Genomic DNA, 20,030 nt, shown 5'->3' with positions numbered 1-20,030 from the left:
AGTTGCACCATGAGAAGTTTAATCTCGATGTAAGAAAGAAATTTTTTACAGTGAGAGCAATCAGTCACTGGAACAACCTCCCCAAGGATGTGATGGAGTCCCCATCACTGGAGGTTTTCAGTATATGGTGGGACAGGGTGCTAGATAATCTCATCTAGGCTCCCTCTCTATTAAAGGTTGGACCAGATGGTCTTCAGAGGTCCCTTCCAGCCTGGGCTGTTCTGTGATTCTATGAAGTTAGAGGGGGCAAGCAGCAGTGAAGGGGAGAACCCCACCCAAAGTGACTTTAAATGAACTCTTTATGGTACACAGAGCACCCAGTGTAGGACAATTAACCCCTTGTCCTTTGAAAATTACCTTATATGTAAATCCTTCCAGCAGCAGACAAATTTCTTCTTCTATCTGAGCCAGGGCAATAACTCCAAAACAAAAAACCCTACTCCAGTTCTTAGGTGAAGTGAATAGGGAGAAGACCTGTTCTCCACCAGGAAGGATGCTCTGAAAGCATTCAGGAGCAATGTGTATCCATTGCTCCTTAGAAAACCATTTTCTGGCACATTTTGCCTCCATTATTTCACCCTGCAGCATTATACTCCTCTCTAAGAACAAAATCAATTACACCTGTAATATTTTTCCGTTTATTACACCAAAAATCAGAGTGTTTTGAGGATTTGAAGATTTGAGGATAGTTTAGCCAGGTCCCTGGTTGCTGGAGTTTAAAGGCATTTTGCAAGAGTCTATAACTGAAAGCAAATATTTTAAACTTCCCTTCAAGGTCTTTCCTTTATCACGTTTCCATAGGAAAGCAAGCTGAAAAGACAGAAGGTAGCTTTAAGACCCAGTTGGGTATGGGCATATGTCGTGGTTTAACCCCAGCCAGCAACCAAGCACCACACAGCTGCTTGCTCACTCCCCCCACATTGGGACGGGGGAGAGAATCGGAAGGGTGAAAGTGAGAAAACTTGTGGGTTGAGATAAAGACAGTTTAATTGGTAAAGCAACAGCCACGTGTGCAAGCAAAGCAAAACAAGGAATTCATTCACTACTTCCCATCTGTTGCAGAAACACTAGGCCAACAGCAATATGTTTCTAAAGTCAGTTTTGTTTAATGATATCAAAATGCAATGGTCAAATTGAACAGGAATGCTATGCAGTATTGAGATATAACAGCCAGATTGAACAGGGATATTTGGTTGTAAACACTGCGACAACCACAACTTATCTACAGGTTCAGGATGTCAGTTGGGAACTGTTGCTACATGAACTGTAACTACGTCTAAGCTTAAAATGACTCAGAATGCACATATCACTCACCAATGGGGTGAGGAACTCAACCCCAGGGAGTTTCCTTAGACAACGTCCTGATCTAAGGGGAGAGTCTCCGACTGCAGACCTGCTGCTCCAAGGAAGACTGGCTCCAAGGAGTCTTCTGGTGGGCTTCATTTATACCTTAGGTTGGATCGGGGCTTGTGGTCATCTATGGTCAGGAGTCTAGAGACTTCTCTTAACTGAGGTGTTTCATTTAATGAGGTTTTTCTGCCAGGCTCAGGTAGCTGGGGTATGTGACTTGGGGCACTCTGTGTATGTGACTCCCATGTGGGCTGGGCAGCTAGAACCACAGCTTCTAGTTTAACTCTTTCCTTTCAGCAGTCAGGAAGTTTTGGTCTCTATTGGGGCATATACCTGCCACCCCATCAGCAGGCAGGTGTTCAGCCATCTCCAGGAAAGCAGGGCTCCATCACATGTAACAGTTACTTGGAGAAGACAAATGCCATCACTCCAAACATCCTCCCCTTCATTCTTCTTCCCCTTGTTTTATATGCTGAGTATGATGTCATATGACATGGAATATCCCTTTGGTCAGTTGGGGTCAGCTGTTCCAGCTGTGTCCCCTCCCAACTTTTTGAGTACCCCCAGCCTACTCCCTGGTGGGGTGGGGTGAGAAGCAGAAAAGGCCTTGACTCTGTGTAAGCGCTGCAGTAGCAATAACTAAAACATCCCTGAATTATTAACACTGTTTCCAGCACAAATCTGAAATGTAGCCCTATACTAGCTACTCTGAAGAAAATTAACTCTATCCCAGCCAAAACCAGGACAGCATATTGTTCCTGTAGTGATGCATAAAAATGGCCAAGATTTGGGAGTTTTGGTCTCACTATCCCCAAAAGATGGGCCAGTTATTTAGGCACATCTGGAGAAGAAAAGAGTCACTGTTCGTGCTCTTAAGATTTATTTTTTTCTAAAGCTATGCTTCATGGTTATTGTCCACAAAAGGAGTCAAGGACAGCATGTAAGAAGTGCTAAAAGTAAAAGCTCAGCAGCTTGGTAAGAGCAGGATCTGGGTGGTTATTGGAAATGATCTCACACACAGCAAATAACTTACTGTCAGTTCACATCAACAAGGTGACAAAGGGCAGACCATCAAAGACCTTCGTAGAGATGCGACACTGCTTTGAGGAAGCAGTGTTTAAAGCATGTTGTTTTTCAGGAAACCTGAGTCTGCTTTGTAACATCAACAGTTACAGCTTCTCAGTCAAAGGAAAAATCCTCTTTACTGAAATAAGATATACCTTGCAGGTCCCCAGTCTTCCAGTTTCACAGGTATCTCATACCATAGATGTGCGGATATGTTCCTGCCAGAAAAGTATCTTAGTTATTAGTTCCAGAACTGTTTCTAGCAAGTTCAGGATCACTTCTCTGGGTAGCCTGATGTCTGTCTTCCTTCTCCAGTCTCAGGAATGATTTATTACTGTATTCAGATATAAACAGGCATTAGTGAAAAGGATGCCTGGTAGTGGAACACTTAGTAGGAGAAAAAAAAAAGGATATTTATATGCATGTTATCTCTGCCAGAATCTAGAGCTGGCATAGTATCTTAGAAACTAAATCTTGGACCAGGCTGTCATGATCTACCTGAATATTGGAGTTGGATGAAAACAAAAAAAAGCAAAGGAAAAGAAAAGGAACAACATAGCCCTGAAAGAAAACTTATTTGGTGTTGGGGTAGGGGGGAGGATGGGCAGGTACACAAGGCAAACGGTATCTGCGTCACCTTCTAAATGCTAAGGCATTCTCAGTAGTCACATACAGTGATTGGCAAAAAAGTCCATGATTAAGGCGTATTTAAGGAAGAAAGAAGGGTAATGGTAATACATCACTCAAATTGTTCCACTATTTTGAATAAAATAATGTTTCTTTCACTTTTTCTGTGATCAAGTGTCACATTTTAGTGTTTGAGGAAGCCAGTCCTGCGTCAGCTAATTTTTTATTTTAATAGAAGAGATTGAACTGCCACTAAATTTCAAGCAAAAATAACAAGATTTCCGGGACTTGTTCTATCCATCTGTGCTTGCTTGCTTTTTTTTTTTTTTTAATAGTCTGACTTCTTTTACACTTAGTTCTATGGAGTTTTTCAGCGTAAGTATTTTCCATTTTCTACAAACATATCTAGAGTAGATTGGTATCAACTTTCTCTAAGACTTTTTTCCTCATGTTTCTGTCCTTTGCTATGTCGTTACCTTCATATCCCTAAGATTGCTGAACATGACTTTGCCAAATAGTGTCTAAGGTTAATTTTTTTATTGTCAACATTTTCCCCCAATGCTTTGAATATTCAATAATCCTCAGAAGTGCAGAGTAAAACTGAGAAAATGGGACTTAGGTTGTTATATAGTTTGTTGCTTCAAATGATACATTTCTAAAGGACATTAAAATCGATCATCCATGTAAGGTTTCTCTTTTGCAGGGTAACTGCAAGAGCTAATAGAAAGTTGCAAGACTCACCTCAGGTTTAAGGCCTATGTCTAAAATGAGCTTTTATTCTTAGAAAGATGTCTTAAAAATTAGAATTGAAACATTTCATACCTGATAACTGCTTGGCACTAGTGTCATTTCTTTGAGGCTGTCTAATGCAATGTGCCTTGATTTGTAGTGAAGGCTGTCATATTTACAGGAACGGAGGAGGGAACAATCCTAGACGCCTTGAACTCTGCAGAAAAAGCAAAAAATGTGCCACATAAAGGATCATTTGTTTGACAACCTCATGACTGGGGGTATTTTTTCATATTTTTCTGTGCATGTGTGCAAATTTGGCTGATTTTTTTCACTTTGCTCTTAGGTATTCATTAGGACGTTAGCCTATTCACCTTGGACATCTGAATCTGAAGAAATAGCCTCTGTAGAGATCATTTACAAAGAGGTTAAAAAAAAGACAAATGAACACATTGGTGGCATCAGTGATGAAGATGACAGTGATGACAGTGACAGCGATGCCATAAGTAATCATGACTATACAAGGCGGGGTATCATAAGTCGAGTACCTCATTCCTCTGACACAATAAATGTATTTGTGCAGTACTCTGCAAATAGTACATGTGACAACAGCAGCAGCCAGGCAAGTGAAAATCCAGATGCTGACCCAGAAGATTTTGAAGAGCATGAGATGGACATTGAAGAAGACAACACAAGTAGTGAGTTACTTAATCCTTTCTCTGAGGTAAACTGTAACTATTCTTCTAGGCAAAGGAACAGTGCTTGCTTTACCATTAACTTGAAAACTGTGCTGTTGGGAACCTCTGAAGAGAATGTGGATAGTTCTGCAGCTCTTCTTTCATCCCAAGAAGGTCCAGTTGACTGGCAATGTACTTGTGATTTTGAAGCAAAACTGGATAACACAGAAAGTGTGCAGAAACCACACTGTCCTAGCAGCTCTCGTGAATGGCAAAATTCCTCCTGTTCTTCTGATGACAGTGACTCATCAGATTCAGATATGGACCAAAAAACTGAATACATAAGAAGATAAGTGAGAACCACTATTACTCTATAATATATGAATCGATGTTGTCCAACTTTTATTTCTGGACTCAACATACAGATCTTGTCTTTTTCTTTTCTTAACATTCTCTGAGTATACGCCTGAACACTGAAAATACACAACATTCATTTTTAACAAATATTTCTCTGATCTCTCCAGGTTGCTCCAGGTATGATTCAGATTGAAGTATCCACAGAGAAACAAAAATGACTGTTCAGATGCAGCAGAAAGAGTAGTTATTTCATTTTGCAGTTTGATAGTGAATTATACCTTTTAGCTGTTATAAAGTAAATATTTTCTCTAACTCAAGTGAGAAGTTAGTTTGCCTTACAAGGAGTTGTAAGTGGCTGGTCGCTTAACCAGACTGCTTTTTTAATTTTCCTTTTTTATTCTTTAGCTCTGTTGATGGATCACTCTGAAACCTGTTTTGCTGGATGGATTGCTATATTCAAGTCAGTGAACTGATTTCTACGTTTGTGCAGGGAAAGCTGATCAATTGAAATAATGGAGGCAGAGATAAGAATACTCACAAAAGAGTGTTTACTGTGAATCAAGGCATTAAATACACATCTTTCTAATTTTTAATATAATTTTGTGCCATTATTGAATACTACACTTATTTTTTAAAATATGACATTTAAAAGTTACTGCATTGTACAATTATATTTTAACATTTGTGCTTCATAAAAAGAAATTTTTTTCATATCCCTGTCTGAATTTTTACTGTGGCTCCTATATGCCTTTGGAAAGCTACATGAGTTAGCCTGCTAAGAATTTACTCCCTATGGGAACACTTTTAGGTATCACAGCTGAAAAAAACCAACTTTTTTCACCTTATGTTGATCTGCTTAGGTACTACTTTTCTGCCCACAGGCAGTTTCAGGCTGCCATGGGTGGCAGTCATTCTTTTGGTCAGGATAGCTGAGAGTAATTTCTAAGGTGCTGGAATATATTCTGCTGCTGCACTGCTGTTAAGAAATGAGTAGGTGTAAGTACCTGACAGTTTGGCTCTTGACAAGCTAATTATTTGCAGATTTGTGCATCCTTAGAGTTAGTGGATGAAACTTCTGCTCACACTGACCCTCTAAGATGCTGCTGTTTGTACAGTGTAGCTGGTGTGCACCTCTCCACAGTGGCAGAAGTCAGGGGAATTGCTCGCGCGTAAGCGAAGGCGGTGGGACTGTGCCCATCCCAGGGAAAGCCAAACCAGCCCTGTAGCCTCATTTAATAACAGGAGGTGACAAAGGGGCCAGAAACAAATGTATTAAACCCACACAAAGAACTGGTATTTTCAGTTGGCAACAGTAATAGCTTGAGAAAGAACCGTTTGTGAATAATAAAACTGCTCCCTCTTCCCCCAAGTTTATGCTGGTTTTGATCAGGGCCACTGAACGTCCTGCTACCTTTGGTGCAGTCAGAAGATAAACCTTTCCTCAGGTAACATTCGTATTGCCTGCAGTGGGAATTTCATCCAAGGTCAGGTTTGACACTATGCGTCATCTGATGTCTGTCTATGAGTTAGTTAGTTATCCGCTTTATTCTGACCTCCCGTCTTCCCAGCTGCCAGGCTGTACGCTGAAGGTGCTCTTTCGAGATTATGAGTATCTGAGCAGCCAGGCATCTAACTACTATGTTTTATACCGCAGCACCCATGAGCAGCTTTCCAGACCTGCGGGGAAGGTTCGGGTGCTGGCTGGGTGTGCTCTTTCTGGACAGGGGAACGCGGCCGTGGCGAAGGCGGGAGGCTTTGGGAAAACTGGGCTGAGCCGACCGGGGCACGGGCGATGTCCCCCGGCGGTCGGAGGCGGTCAGACCCGTGGGCGGAGGGCGAAGCCCGCCAGCCCGGGGCGGTCGCGGTGCCCGCGCGCCGCCCCGCCCTGCCCCGCCCCGCCCCGCCCTGCCCGGCCGGGGCAAGGCGGAAGGGTTTCGGGGCGGCCCCGCTCCCCGGCCTGCGAGGGCAGCAGCGCCCGGTGCCATGGCGCGGCGGCGCCGGCACCTCCGCTGCTGAGGGGAGGCCCGCGCCGGCAGCCGCCATGGCCGCCGCCCTCCGCTGCGCCCTCTGCAGCTGCCTCCTGCTCTGCGGTGAGTCCGACCCGCGCCTGGCGAAGGGGGGTGGGGGGGGAGGCGGCGGAGGGGCCCGGCCCGCCCCGCCCGGGCGAGGGATCGTTCTCGCCGCGGTCGCCCGCCTGGCCTCGCCTCGCCGCGGGGAGGGCGGGGGCGGGCGGGGGGTGCCGGGGCGGCGGCGGGGGCGAGGGTCGCTAGAGGCGGCCGGCTTCGTTCCCGAGGGCCGCGCTGCCCCGAAAGCCCTCGCGCTTTTTTCTCCCCGAAGGCTGCGTTTGTGCCGGGAAACTGGATCTTTCCTTTTCGGTTTTGGACGCGTGCGCAAGTCCCGGTGAGGAAAGGCTCGAATGGGAGCAAAGCCACGAGCGATCGGCACCTCGCTCCGCAGATCCCGGCGGGAAGCGGCCGCCTCTGGCGGAGCTTGTGCTGCTCCGGGCACGGCCGGAGCCCTCGGGGAGCACTCGCGTCGAGTGGCCCGGGCCATTCGTTTCCCAAAACAGGCCGTATCCGGGACCGTGATGGGAGCGGGCCGTGTACGGACCTTTCACTTAGGAAGTACGAAACCACAGAAGTGTGTTCTCGTCTCTTTGGGTCCGCAGTGCCGAATAAAAGACCTTACCCGGTGGCTTCTCAAGTAGAAGACGCTGTCGGAGAAGCAAGCCTTCAAAGGCATCCCGCTTTTTACTGGGAATTTACAAGCCTACCTCAGACCTTTGGAGGGAGCTTCCCCACAGTGTGGCCAGTGCCCTAGCGAGGGTCCTCTGTAGCGAGGACCGGGTTGTGCAGGAGAGGGGACATCAGACACCTTGCACTAGCCAGGCCTTTTTTTCAGCTGTGTTGTTCACACCGAGTCTTTGCAGTCTGTTACCTGCACCCATCTTCCTTAGCGTTCTGCGTACCGGGGGTTCTGCAGGTAGGAGAAGGCGTGGGAGCGGAGGCCAGAGGTGCCTGCGGAGGGGCACGGCGTGCGCGCGGGCAGAGGTCCCGAGGGCCAGTGCCCGAAGCGGGTCTCGGCGAGGGCACCTGCGCACGGGGACGGCATCTCTCAAGGAGGTCTGGGCGCAGGGGAGCAAGCAGCTTCTGCTTTTCCGATGTGAAGTGTGTTTGAGTTGATTTGTTGGGTGCAAGGCTGACATCATAGGAATTGAGTCTGTGAAATAGTTTTTATTTAAGCAGGGTTTAAGTTTAAAACTCTCGTCTGCTGAAGGTGGGTAACCGACACATCAATTTCGTGTATTTATGCATCAACGATAGACATATAGAATAGGTTATTTATCTTAGAATGTATGTCATTAGGTTTTACTCCTGGTACATTTAAGCACCAATCTGATCTGACAGGGTTTGTTTGCATTGATCGTTTGTGTTGTGATAATGGGCCAAAATCTTTTCTATTTTAGTTCAATACTAACAATTATACTAAAATAATTAGATCATAATAGTAACAAACTGGTCATCAATACTACTTCAGGGTTTCCTTTATTCATTTTTAATAAAGCAAAACAATTGTGTTTTCGTCAGTTGTAAGGAGTGCCAATTATTGATACATTTATCTGTACAGTATATTTAATAGCTCCCTTGCCTTCGAAGGTGCTTCTTGTTTATCTCTGTTTTTCAAAAGGGTGGCTTATTAACAGAATGAGTAAAGCATTTTAAATGGTAATGCTAATCCATGTAGTGATAATAGAAACATGCTTGTGGTGGTTTTTTTTAAATTATTTCAGTCTTATACCCAGGTCTATGTGGAAAGACTGTTCATGTTCCTCTTCCGGGGAAAAAAAAAAAAAATCAATCCACACACCCATGTTATTTCCATAGTTCTACTGGAGCAGTACTTGGAAAAATCTTATTTTGACAATCTCAGTGAGAGTTCATAGCACGTAGCCTGATGAGCCCTAAGTCTTAGGCAGTAACAACTTAGTCATGCGTAATAAATGACGATATCATAAAGACTGTACTTACTGGAAATCATTGATGCTGGATAATTTGGTTTTGTTGCATAAGCTCAGAAGTCTGAGGCAAAGGAGAGAAAGAAGGCTGTTATTAAGTTTTGGATGACTGCAAAGTCACTGGAGGAACACATACTAAAACGTTTGTTTGTTTTTGGTTGCTCACACAGTATCTGGAATAGTGCCAAAGCCCCAAAATGCAAGAATTATTTCGGTTAATCTTCGTAGCACTTTACAGTGGGATGCACCTAGGTTTCACAAAGGGAATATAAGTTACACTGTCCAATCTAAGAGGTAAGTCTGGGGGAGTTGTACTTTCTTTAATTCACATTTTACAGCTGCGTGTATTTATTTGTTTCCTTTTTTATAGGAAGATCAGTAGCTGTCCCTTTCTTGTAGCTTGAGAGAGGCTTATCATCTGAGCTAAATAACAGGGCAGAGGCATTTTCTACACATTTCACACCCAAGGCAGCTTTGTACATACTTTTTTTAGAACCACAAACACATTTTAACATTCACTGTTATTAGTTCTGTGTGTGTTTTTTCTCTATCATGTAACTGTTACTTGCGACTCAAGAAACTTAGTCCTGCTGAGCATTAGGGCCTTATCTGATCTTTCACTCCAGCAGCATTTTGTGCTCTGCCACCAGTGCAGCCAGCTTGCCTACGCCCTTAGTGGAAATGTCCAATGAACTGCAGGCTGGTGGCTTGTCCGTTCAGTGCCTTAAACTTAGGGCACGTTTTCTGAGGTCCCCTTTTGTCAGTTTTGGTGGGTTGCTTTAGCTTTGATTTGGTTTTCCCACTGTGTCCTTCCGAGTTGGTCTTTCCCGTTGGGAAAAGTGGTCTGTGTGGCTGCATCGAGGAAGTTGGCCGCTTCCCCAGCCCAGCAGTGAGCTTCCTGCCCGCCTCCCTGCTTGACAAGGAAACCCTGTGAAGGGCCAGAGGTCTCGCAGCCCTGCTGAAGGGTGAATTCTTTGGCCAAGACAGGGTAGGATGTAAAGCGGAGATGATGGCACCCACAGGCAGGCGTCTGCTGAGGAGAAACCCCCAAACTGAGGGTTTGGGCCATCTTAGTCGAAAGAAGGTTTTTCTGGGTTCCGGGAGCAATTACCTGTTGATCACTATGTTCCTAGGTGGGCTTTTGATGCAAAACAGAAAGAATATAATATATTAAATGGTTCCCAGTCATTTCTCTATTTTCTCTGGCTCTTCCTTATATGCATATCATAAGCCAGTTCTGAACAAAGTCTGAGTTAGATAGCAAAGCCATGCATAGTGGTATTGTCATAGTATTTGCAGACTTGTTTGATAACTACTGTCTGTTGAATCAAGTTCTGTAACCACTGTCAAGAAAAGGGCATCTATTTACTGAATCATAATTTTAATCTCTAACTTTATCACGGATTTATAGATGCATATAAAAGGCTTAACGTATGTGTACACACTAGTAGTGATGTTTCTTATACACTGGATCTAATTTTTCTTGTTCATGAGTCATAACTGGTGGTATTAACAAACATATGCCACTTTTTCCAGTTAATTGAGAGGAAAGACATTTAGTCAGTTATAATTCCTATATCATATATGTTTTGTTTCTCTTCCATACAGCATCAATTTTCCTGGAGACACATATGAAAATGTGAGCACAAACTTGAGACTCACAGAGTGTGATGTCTCTTCCCTGTCTGCATATGGAGACTACGTTTTACAGGTCAGAGCAGAGTCAGAAAATAACCATTCAGACTGGGCAACCGTCAGATTTAAGCCAATGGATGACAGTAAGCCTTTTTCTAATCTTCCACAAAAAATATTGTCTGCTATTAATGCACCTTTACAATCTGGCTCCATAAGAAACGCCATAGCATGCAGATAATTTTTAAATTTCATTACATTGAACTATAAAATCTTAGTTGTAACACGTTCATTTTTTGAAGGCAGAAGTTGCTTTCAGAAAGTGTAGCTGGTTCACTATTATAGCTAGATGTTAGTATTGGTACTTGAAACCTCTTTTGTGGCAGTTTTAAAAAAATGTACATTTTTCTCTTAAAATAAAGATTGGGGGAGCTTTTCTTCAAGGATTCAGACTTCCTGTATATCTAAATAAGTTAAATTACCGTCTTCTTCATTGCTATGTCAGGCAAAAAGCTTTCTTTTTATTTTTTTAATTAAAACCCAAACAAACAAACAAAACAATTTCATAGAGAAAGATTAATTTTTAGTCAAGAAATCTTCATTGCACAATATTGCCATTCTCTTAGTGAAGCTTTACAGTCTTTTGTGAGAGATGATTTAGACACTGCCTTGCATTAGAGTACACAACAGAGATGTTAATCATGTTGCTGTCACCTGAGCTTGGGAATGAGAGAGTGGTTTTTACCCATGAGCGTCCCTTGTTTTGTACATTCTTATTCCACTCATAAGCAAAATCAAATTATTTTAGATTATGTAGTTAATGTTACCCAAGGCTTTTCTTCTCCTCACAGCTGTTAATACAAGACCATGCAGGAAGCATCTGTTACACCTCATCTTTGAGAAAAACTTTTGAAAGTAATTTTTTTTCCTTGTTCTGCCTCCATTTGCTTGAATTTCATCATTCTGTGCATTGAATTTTAGAGTGTGATTTTACAGTTTACAGCCTTGTTTTTCAAAATGCTTTTATTGGTTATCTCTCTAAAAGCATAATGTTGATATAATTTAATTTGCCTAGAACAGAATCACTGAAACATGGCATGGAAAAAAAAATTACAACGTTGCAAGTATAAATTACTTGCCAAAAGAAAATGTAATACAAAAAGTATGGCTGGATTTTCAGAGTAGAGAGCAAACTTGTAAATCATTAACAGAGTTGTAGTTTGACATATATTTGAAAGAGCATGTGGCCTTCAGAGCAGGCTTGGCTTTGGAAAGGCAGCTTATTCCTGAATGGGAAATTCTGAGTATAAAACTGCCTGTAAAGAGAGATCTGGGAGTACTGGCCAACTGGCCAAATCTCTGAGGAGGACATGAGGATTTTTAATGTTGTCATAGCTGATCTGAGCAAGGCATCGTGATAAAAATATTCGATATTCCTTTCTGTGTTATTATTTCTGCTAGTGCTTTGTTAATAAATTCCACACTGTATTGTAGGAATAGCCTAAGAAAACCAGAGTAACCAAGACCATCCTCACGTTATTTTTCATAAGTTCAACATATTCATGAGCATTACATGTATGTAAGGTTCAGCAAGCAGGCTTGTTTTATTTTTAGTTATAGAAGTATATATTTCTAGAGGAATGCAAAATTGTCTGTATATTGAGCTCTTCCTTTCTTAGACACTTATAGTGTAACTGTAGACAGGCAGAACTTTAGTACAGGCAGCCGAGGCAGAGTTATTTGCTGTAATTGTAGGAGACTTTAATGGAGAGCTCATTGCTGACACAACACAGTTGATAACTAAGCTACTCATGAAATAGTTTAGGTAGTGGCACAAAAACGTAATAAGGACAACCCATTTACAAAATGCGAGAACGTAATATTCAGTCTAAGGAGAGCAATTGGTAAGACATGCAGAAATAATTCAGGTGCTTCAGTTTTTCAAAATTATCACAATGAAAGAAACATTAGAACACTTCACTAGAGGGTCTACTCAGAAAAGACAGATGTTGTGACAGCTTGGCCCAGAAGGAGAAGTGAGGAATAACCTACAGAAATAGTCCTTCCTCTCCCAGGAGTCACCACAGCTGGTAAAAGAGAACTGAGTTAATTTACTGTGTGGAAAATGTAGTCTGCAATAGTGTCTGTTATGTAACTGCAAAAATAAATCCCTTTCAAGACCAGTTCTACAAGGAAAGGATTTATTTATGCCTGACCCATGAAAGGAAATTGCTTTCTTCTAATAGATAAAATTATTTAAAGTGTGAATTGTTACGGGTTGTATAAAAATACTGAATTGAAAACAATGTGAAACTGAATTCCGTTCTTTCTTCTCTTCCACCATTCTAATATGCAGCAGTCATTGGGCCACCTGATGTAAAAGTGAAGTCAGAGTCTGGGTCCCTGCATGTGGATTTCATAGGCCCTTTTGCTGAACATGAACATGACAGGTGGCCTCTAAAGCAATACTACGGCTCATGGAATTACAGAATACTGTACTGGAAGAAAGGCAGCAATACAGAGGTAACTTCTGCTTCCTGGGTATTGGGACTCCATGACTTTGATATATGCATTTCTTGGTAAAATACCATACTGACGAAGTTCTGAAAGCTAATGGTACTGAAGTAAAAATGTATCTCTACTAATTACAGTGTAATAAAGTCTGGTCACTAAAACTGCTACTCAGAGCAAATGGCAGATAGCTGTGTAGTTAAACAGTAGCATGGATATAATTTGCTCTTTCCATAATTAGAGTTTATTCCCTCAGTTTACTGATGTGTTTATTTGCGACGCAGTCTTCCCCGCCATACAAGCAAGGGTAAACTTCAGCAGTATCTGTCATCGTGATGATAAACTGACTTAGTTTCAAATCTTACGTCATTAAAATACTTGTGCTCTTCGTGGGACTTTGGGCTTTGACTATCACCATGGATAAGGCCTTATATTAACTGTGGTCACCTTCACTTCTTCAATTTGTATCAGCTGTAATTCGCTTTCTTCCTCTCATGGACAGCCTCTTCCACAGACAGATGTGTTACTTGGCTGAAAAGACTTCTCAATAAAAAATGCATGGATAAAGATCATAAATAATATATTAATTATAGGGTCATGAGTTCTATTACAGGGAAAAAGGAAGCCCTTTACTGGAAGATACCAGCCACAGTATAATTAGTGCTTTGTACGTAGTACAGTTTTCATATAATAGGACTTCATTACATAATTCTGATTTGTATTTGTTACACCGCAAAATTCTTTGGCATTCAATTCCAGAAAATGAGGGATCATCATTTCCCCAAAACCAGACTGGTTTTCAATTCCCAAACTACAAGAAATGAAGGTGTTTATGCATATGGGATGCAAACTTAGGCAGATTACCAGAGAAAGCAGGAACTTCAGCTACAAGTGTTAAAAGCACACTTCAGAGCAGAAGTCTGGGAAATTTCATAGGGATCAAAGAAGCAAAAGACATAGGCTATATAACTTCATAGGTTGTTTTTTGAAGTGGACACTTGCTCAAAATGTTGAAACCTAGCTATAGAGTCTTCTCACCCCCGAGAAAGAGTCTGTTACTACGTAATGGGGCATGTTGTAGGGATTCCTATGTTCTGCAGGGACTGTATAGTTACAGGGACATAACCAATCATGCCTCTAAACAGCAAGTTGCATCTGCTGTCAGTCACCTAATAGCTTCCACAAGCCTTTGTCTTTTTTGTTTTGGTTTGGTTTGGTTTTGTCTAGATCATCCATCCTACTTGCTCTGTCTCAAATTGAATTATGTTTGCCTGTGACAGCACTCTTAGTTGATCTCATGTGTTTAAGCAATTGTTTCTCTCTGCAAGCAGATCTCATTTATCACATCTCTGTAAGCCTCTTTAGCCTAAAACTTCATTAATGTTGCTAGAAGCAGCCAGAACGTCAGTGGTGTGAATGGTCTCACACTCTAACCATAGCTGAAATCAATGTAGAGTTATCAGTTATGTGATGCAGGCAGGGCATTTCATTCTGCCTTTAAAAGCCTTTTTCACATTGCGGCTGTAACTGCTAGGATTTATCCTACTAAATGTAATTTTAATTACTTAGCTGGTCCATTCACTGGACTTGTGCTTTTTTTTTTTGTATTCTTCTCTGTTATTAGGTAACTCACATAGATACTAAACATAACTCTGAAATATTATCTCAGTTGGAGCCGTGGACAATATATTGTATTCAAGTGCAAGCAGTTATCCCTGAGTGGAACAAAACAGGGGAACTGAGCAGAGACCTTTGTGAACAGACAACCCACAACGGTAATACCTGGGACAATACAATGGGACACGTGCTGTCGGGAACTGGGAAATACGCAAAGCCATTCAAAATGAAAGTTGGTGTAACGTGTAAATCTTCCAAAAATTGATGTGTTTGTTACTTCAGCATTGTTTGGTGGTTAATACCTGTGTGCTTTTGGAGCAGAGGAGTTGGAAACGAAGTGAGAACTACAAGCAATATGGCACCAATGGCATGATGCTTTACTTTGCTGTAGAGGCCTCTGCGTTCCTCGTACTCTGCAAATCAGAGTTAAATGGAGCATAGGCTCTTCACTGATCACACTGTGTGAATTTCTTCTACCATCACCTGTATTATTATTCTATGAAAGCCTTTGTTCCATACATTTGTAACTGCTTCATCTGTGGTGATATTGCCAGTGTCTGTCACGAGGCTAGGCCATGATCCTCTTTCTCTGTGAAACACAGCAGTTATTAATCAACAATATAAACAAATATTTTGTTTAGATACTTTCCTTCTCATTTTGAAGGCATTTAAGTACCAAAAGCGCTTTCCTTTCCAGCCATGACACCTTAGCTTCTGTCTGTGGAGTCCAGCAATAACCACCATGACCCTGTTGTCTTAGCAGGGAGCTTCACGTCCCTAATTAAGAGAAAGGATGGGGTCCTAGATACTGTCTTTTTCACATGCATAATGTGTATTTCAGCTAACTTACACCCTCAGATAACATGTGAAAAATCAGAGGCACAGACACAAGTTAATGAGGAAGCCATGTGGCAGAAGCCTGGGGAAGCTACTGAGCTAACCTGTTTCTCCTATGTTTTTCTTCATAAAATGTTTCCTCATTTATTTTTCCCACATGTATATTATCTGCATGCACTGCAGTTGAATTGCAGGTGGGTTTTGGTGGTGGTGTTGCTTGTTCGTGGCTAGAACAGTGCCTAGCAAGCATAGGTTGGTTTAAAACATTTATACAGTGATGTATGGATATATCTTCATTCCCGTTGCCTGTTACAAAAGCCCTGTGCATGACAAAATTTTTTTAAAGCCTCAGTAGTTTAGAATTTTACAGACTTTTGTGCCCTGCAGTCTTTACTTTGCTGCCATTTTTACAGATTTCTTTCAGAGAAAAGTGAAAGCCTATACTCTGGTAGTGTTATGTGTCAATTCCTACACTTGTGAAACACCAACGAGTGTACAGTAGCTTTGGTATCACCTTGTGGATGGTTCTGTTGGTCTTTTTTCCTTTAATCATTTGGCTAGGATTGCATGTAGAGTCACCAGTATGTAATTGTAAATGTCTAAATATAATGGCTTGTAAGCTTACTTTATTGACAACTTCCTCAGCCTATTCAGACTAAAAATTTAAGGGCTAAGAGGTCTTTTGCATCTGGAAACAAAGACTTATGTTTGCAGTTACAATTTTATAATAATTTGTTTGGTTTTTTTTTATTCTGTGGAGAAAGTGATAATTTGAAAAGAATATATTCAGAAATTAATAGTCACGGTTTTAATTTTTTTTTTTCTTGTCTCTTGCAGGTGTAACTCCTGTGTGGATAATTGTGACCGTTCTTATAGGATCAATGCTGGTCGTCGTAATATCTGTTCCTGTTTGTTTCTTTTCCTTTTTGTATCTCTATCGACTCACCAAACATGTTTTCTGCCCTTCATATATTTTCCCCCAACACTTGAAAGAGGTTTGTTTTCTACCTAACACAAAATCAGCTTTTTCAGCAGAACCACGTGCTTTTCAAAGGCTCTCTGTGCCAAAACCTTTAGAGCTTCTTTTATTTTGCCTTCTTTCATTTGGACCTGATGGTTAGCCATCGGTAAAGTTTGGACTATTCTGAGGGCATTTTAGACTGTAAGGAGCAATGCTGGTTACTTGTTGTTATATAGTTGTTATGTATGGTAAAATTCGCTCTTCTGCCAAACATAAAAATCCATTCAAATAAGTGTAAATGAAGAAGTCATGAACTTTGGAAAAAGCTGACAAAGGAAAGTACTTTTCAGCATGAGAAAGGTAGTGGAAGTTAGTTCATTTAATATTTAATTTCTGGCATTATAAGGTCATAAATTCTGCATGAATGTTACCTCAGGTTTTTTCACCAAGTTCTGTGGCGCTGCACAGACATAAGTAAGAAGCAGTGAAATTAGACTTCCTTTTGAAGTATACGGATGTGTAATAAATTCTAAAATACTGTCATTTTGAACTGTTCTGCACAGAATGGTCGAAAATATTTAAAAGCTGAACAGTTTAAAAACTTGGCATAGACTTTTATTCCTAAAGCAACTGCATAATTTGTAATAGGAAGCTTTATATGGCTTAGAAACAGGATGTTTTCTTTCATTTTAAAGTGAGAGAATAACAGGTGTTAACCTTCATTTCCTCTTTTTAAATAGCAAACAACTGAGGTATCTGTCTCCCCTGTCTCATTTTAGACTTAAAATTGCACATTTGTTCTCCTGAAACAAAGCTCTTTCACAAATATAATAATGAGTTTTAACTTAAGTAAAGAATGTAGTGAAGTCTGAAAATTCAAGATAAAATGAGGGCAATGTTAGCCATTACTGTAGGGGAATGTCACTGACCTTGTTACCCATATAGCAGCATAAAAAGGCTGTATCAGAATCTCCTCCAAGAAACAAGGTTATACAGAGTGTTACGTATGCCAAAGTTAGCAACCTATACTATTCTAAGTTTCCTGGTTTCTCTGTGTCTTTCATTTTGACTCATTTAAAGTTTAGCAGACTAAGGCTTTGCAGCTGACTTAGCAATTGTCTTGTGCTTTAAGTTGAGCACATGCTCAGCACACAGTAGTTTGCTGAACCTGGAGCTCAGCTGTTGGTAAGGTAGCATTGCTCTGATCAGTACAGGATGTGGTCAAATTCCATTTTTCTTACAGGTTTCTCATAAGAAAGGGAGAATTTTCATTTTGTGCTAGTAGGTTATAGTGGTTAATCACAGTAATCAAAGGTCAGTCATGCTTACCTAAAATGCCATTTATCAAAGGCAGAATTTTCATTTTGTGCTAGTAGGTTATAGTGGTTAATCACAGTAATCAAAGGTCAGTCATGCTTACCTAAAATGCCATTTATCAAAGGCATTGATTTCACTACATGAACATTTGAGATTACAGGTTACTGACAGAACATTTCAAATCACAGTTTGCTAGAAAAAGGTCTAATAGTAATAATATTAGTATTTATTTTTGTAATTACAGTGAACAGGACTCCTGACAGAGCAGCTTGTTTCTTACATAAAATGTACTAAAGTAATAGACAGGGGTCAGGTCACAGGAAGAAAAGTCAGTTGTACTTCTCCAGCCCCTACTAATAAAATGAACTGCCACTTCAGCTGCCAAAATGAGTGGTTGACATATTATTACTGTGTTGAGTAGGTGTGCTGTTCTTGTGCTGACATTCAAAATACAGTCATGACATCGTGCGAAGTCCATGTTGATTCTTGAGGCTGGTTCCATCCTACCAATAGAACAGGGAGTGGGAGGAAGTTGTGATATTTCGGTACTAAAATTAAGTCATCTTTCTCACTGAACTGCATAGCCCCGCAAATCCCCTTCTCTCTCCTTTACTTGACTAAATGGTTATGGTTTATGTTGACATTTAAAGCATCACTATTTGATGCCTGAGCAGACAGCTCTCTGAGATGGCAGGCACGATTCACATCTCTTGGAGCTGTTTGACAAATATCTCTGTGAACTCCTTTGCCTACAGTCAAGTCACCATTCTTAGTTTTTGTTTACAAACAAAACCTATGTATTTTATTTTTTTAAAAAAGTTTATATTCCAGAGAAGTCGCTAACCCCGGGGGTATCTTCTTGCAAATAAAGGCACTTCTGACTTGCTTCTAAACCTTGCACAGGATGTTAAAGTGAGCAGAGAGGTTATTACATTGTCACTATTCTGGGACTTCTAAGGGTTGAGAAAACCAATTGATGTGTGGAAAACAATATAAAACGTATTTGTAAGCAAACAGGATAGTATGACTGGTGCAGCCTAATTCTCATTTCCTCTTTCCTTCACAGTTTTTGAGTAAGCCTCCCAGTGGTGCGCAGTTTTTTTCTCCACTCCCACAAGAAGAGCATCTTTTTTATGACAAGCTAACTGTCATTTCAGAAGAATCCAAAAATAACAGTGATGAGACTGGGGATGAGGCCAGCAAGACAACAGAGCACCTTCAGGACTCTGAACAAGAAGATTCTGGTTCAAGAATAGTACCAGCTTCAGAAAAGGCCTAAATGCACTCCTCGTACTTCACTCGGACCAAAAGAAAAACAAATGGGCTGTTGAGTTTATCTTCTTATTGCTGCATTCTTAAGACAGTAAAAATTCATATGCGAAGATGTATACACAGACTTTTCAGAGAATCATATTATTTTTTTAAAGTACAAGAAACTTGACTATAAATGAGGAATTATATGATACGTAATTTTTGCCACTGTTTGTGGTGGCTCACTGTTAAGTTGTAGCAATACCTTGGACTGTATTACAACATTAATTTAAAAAGCAATTATATATATAATACTAGTTAATTTAACTTTGATGAACTATTTATTGCAAAAGCTAATCAAAATGATATATTGTATAAGGTTTGTAAAAGAAAATCACGTTTTGTAAAGAAAGACCTGATCTGACTTATTTTTTGTAATGAGAAATTGTGTGTATTTCTTAAGGATGTCCCTCGTGGCGTAATCTTTCTATTGAATATTTTTTTACCTGGTGCAAAACTGTAAAGTTATCATGATGGTATGAACTTGGTATGAATAAATCAAACACAAATATTCAGTGTGTTTTGCATTGCAAGGTCTACTCATACTTCATCGCTAAGAATAATGGGAACATACCAGTGCACTGCCAGATAGCCCTGTATGTTCAGGTATTGCTCAATCCCCTGAGCTTCTGCCCTGCATTTTCTATGGCTAATTAAATTTTGCCTACCTGGTCCAGAATCCACTGAAGTCTGTGGAAAACTTTGCAGCTAAAGTGGGAGTTAAAAAGTAGGTTCATTTTATTTATCTACTGATACGTATTCTTAATTCAAAAAATGTAAATCCAGGTTGATGTGGCTCCCATGTTACATAATACAATCTCACCTGCATAGCCATGTTCATGCACATGAAGGTTATGTCCACACCAACATTGGGGCATAAAGTGTGACCTTTGCACTGTGCACTAATTTTGAGAGTGACACAAATTTTTTTGTATGTATTATTACATGAAAATGAGGGTGAAAAATTAAATTCTGTCAGCAAAAGTAACTTGCCATGAATGAAGTTGTGTGTAAATCATAACTT

General features: G+C 40.7%; 1 protein-coding gene across 6 annotated transcripts in view; it reads left to right on the top strand.

The window, feature by feature from the left end:
* The window catches only part of LOC104312569 (interleukin-10 receptor subunit beta), a 32,951-nt gene extending 13,430 nt beyond the window's left edge, over positions 1–19,521 (top strand). For 4 of the 6 annotated variants that reach the window (XM_069785222.1, XM_069785218.1, XM_069785219.1 and 1 more), the window contains 7 exons: positions 4,118–4,469; positions 8,991–9,114; positions 10,429–10,598; positions 12,809–12,975; positions 14,588–14,738; positions 16,255–16,412; positions 18,762–19,521. In XM_069785222.1, the coding sequence (XP_069641323.1) occupies positions 4,118–4,469; positions 8,991–9,114; positions 10,429–10,598; positions 12,809–12,975; positions 14,588–14,738; positions 16,255–16,412; positions 18,762–18,974 (1,335 nt within the window). In that variant the 3' untranslated portion in view covers positions 18,975–19,521. Of the gene's footprint in view, positions 1–4,117; positions 4,470–8,990; positions 9,115–10,428; positions 10,599–12,808; positions 12,976–14,587; positions 14,739–16,254; positions 16,413–18,761 lie in introns of those variants that run through there. The other 2 variants (XM_069785221.1, XM_069785223.1) reach the window with 2 other exon arrangements.
* The last annotated feature ends 509 nt before the right edge of the window (positions 19,522–20,030 follow it).

The sequence above is a fragment of the Haliaeetus albicilla genome, chromosome 6 (assembly GCF_947461875.1).
Source record: "Haliaeetus albicilla chromosome 6, bHalAlb1.1, whole genome shotgun sequence".
In the NCBI taxonomy this organism is placed as follows: Eukaryota; Metazoa; Chordata; class Aves; order Accipitriformes; family Accipitridae; genus Haliaeetus; species Haliaeetus albicilla.
This window is presented reverse-complemented; position numbering and strand designations above follow the sequence as displayed.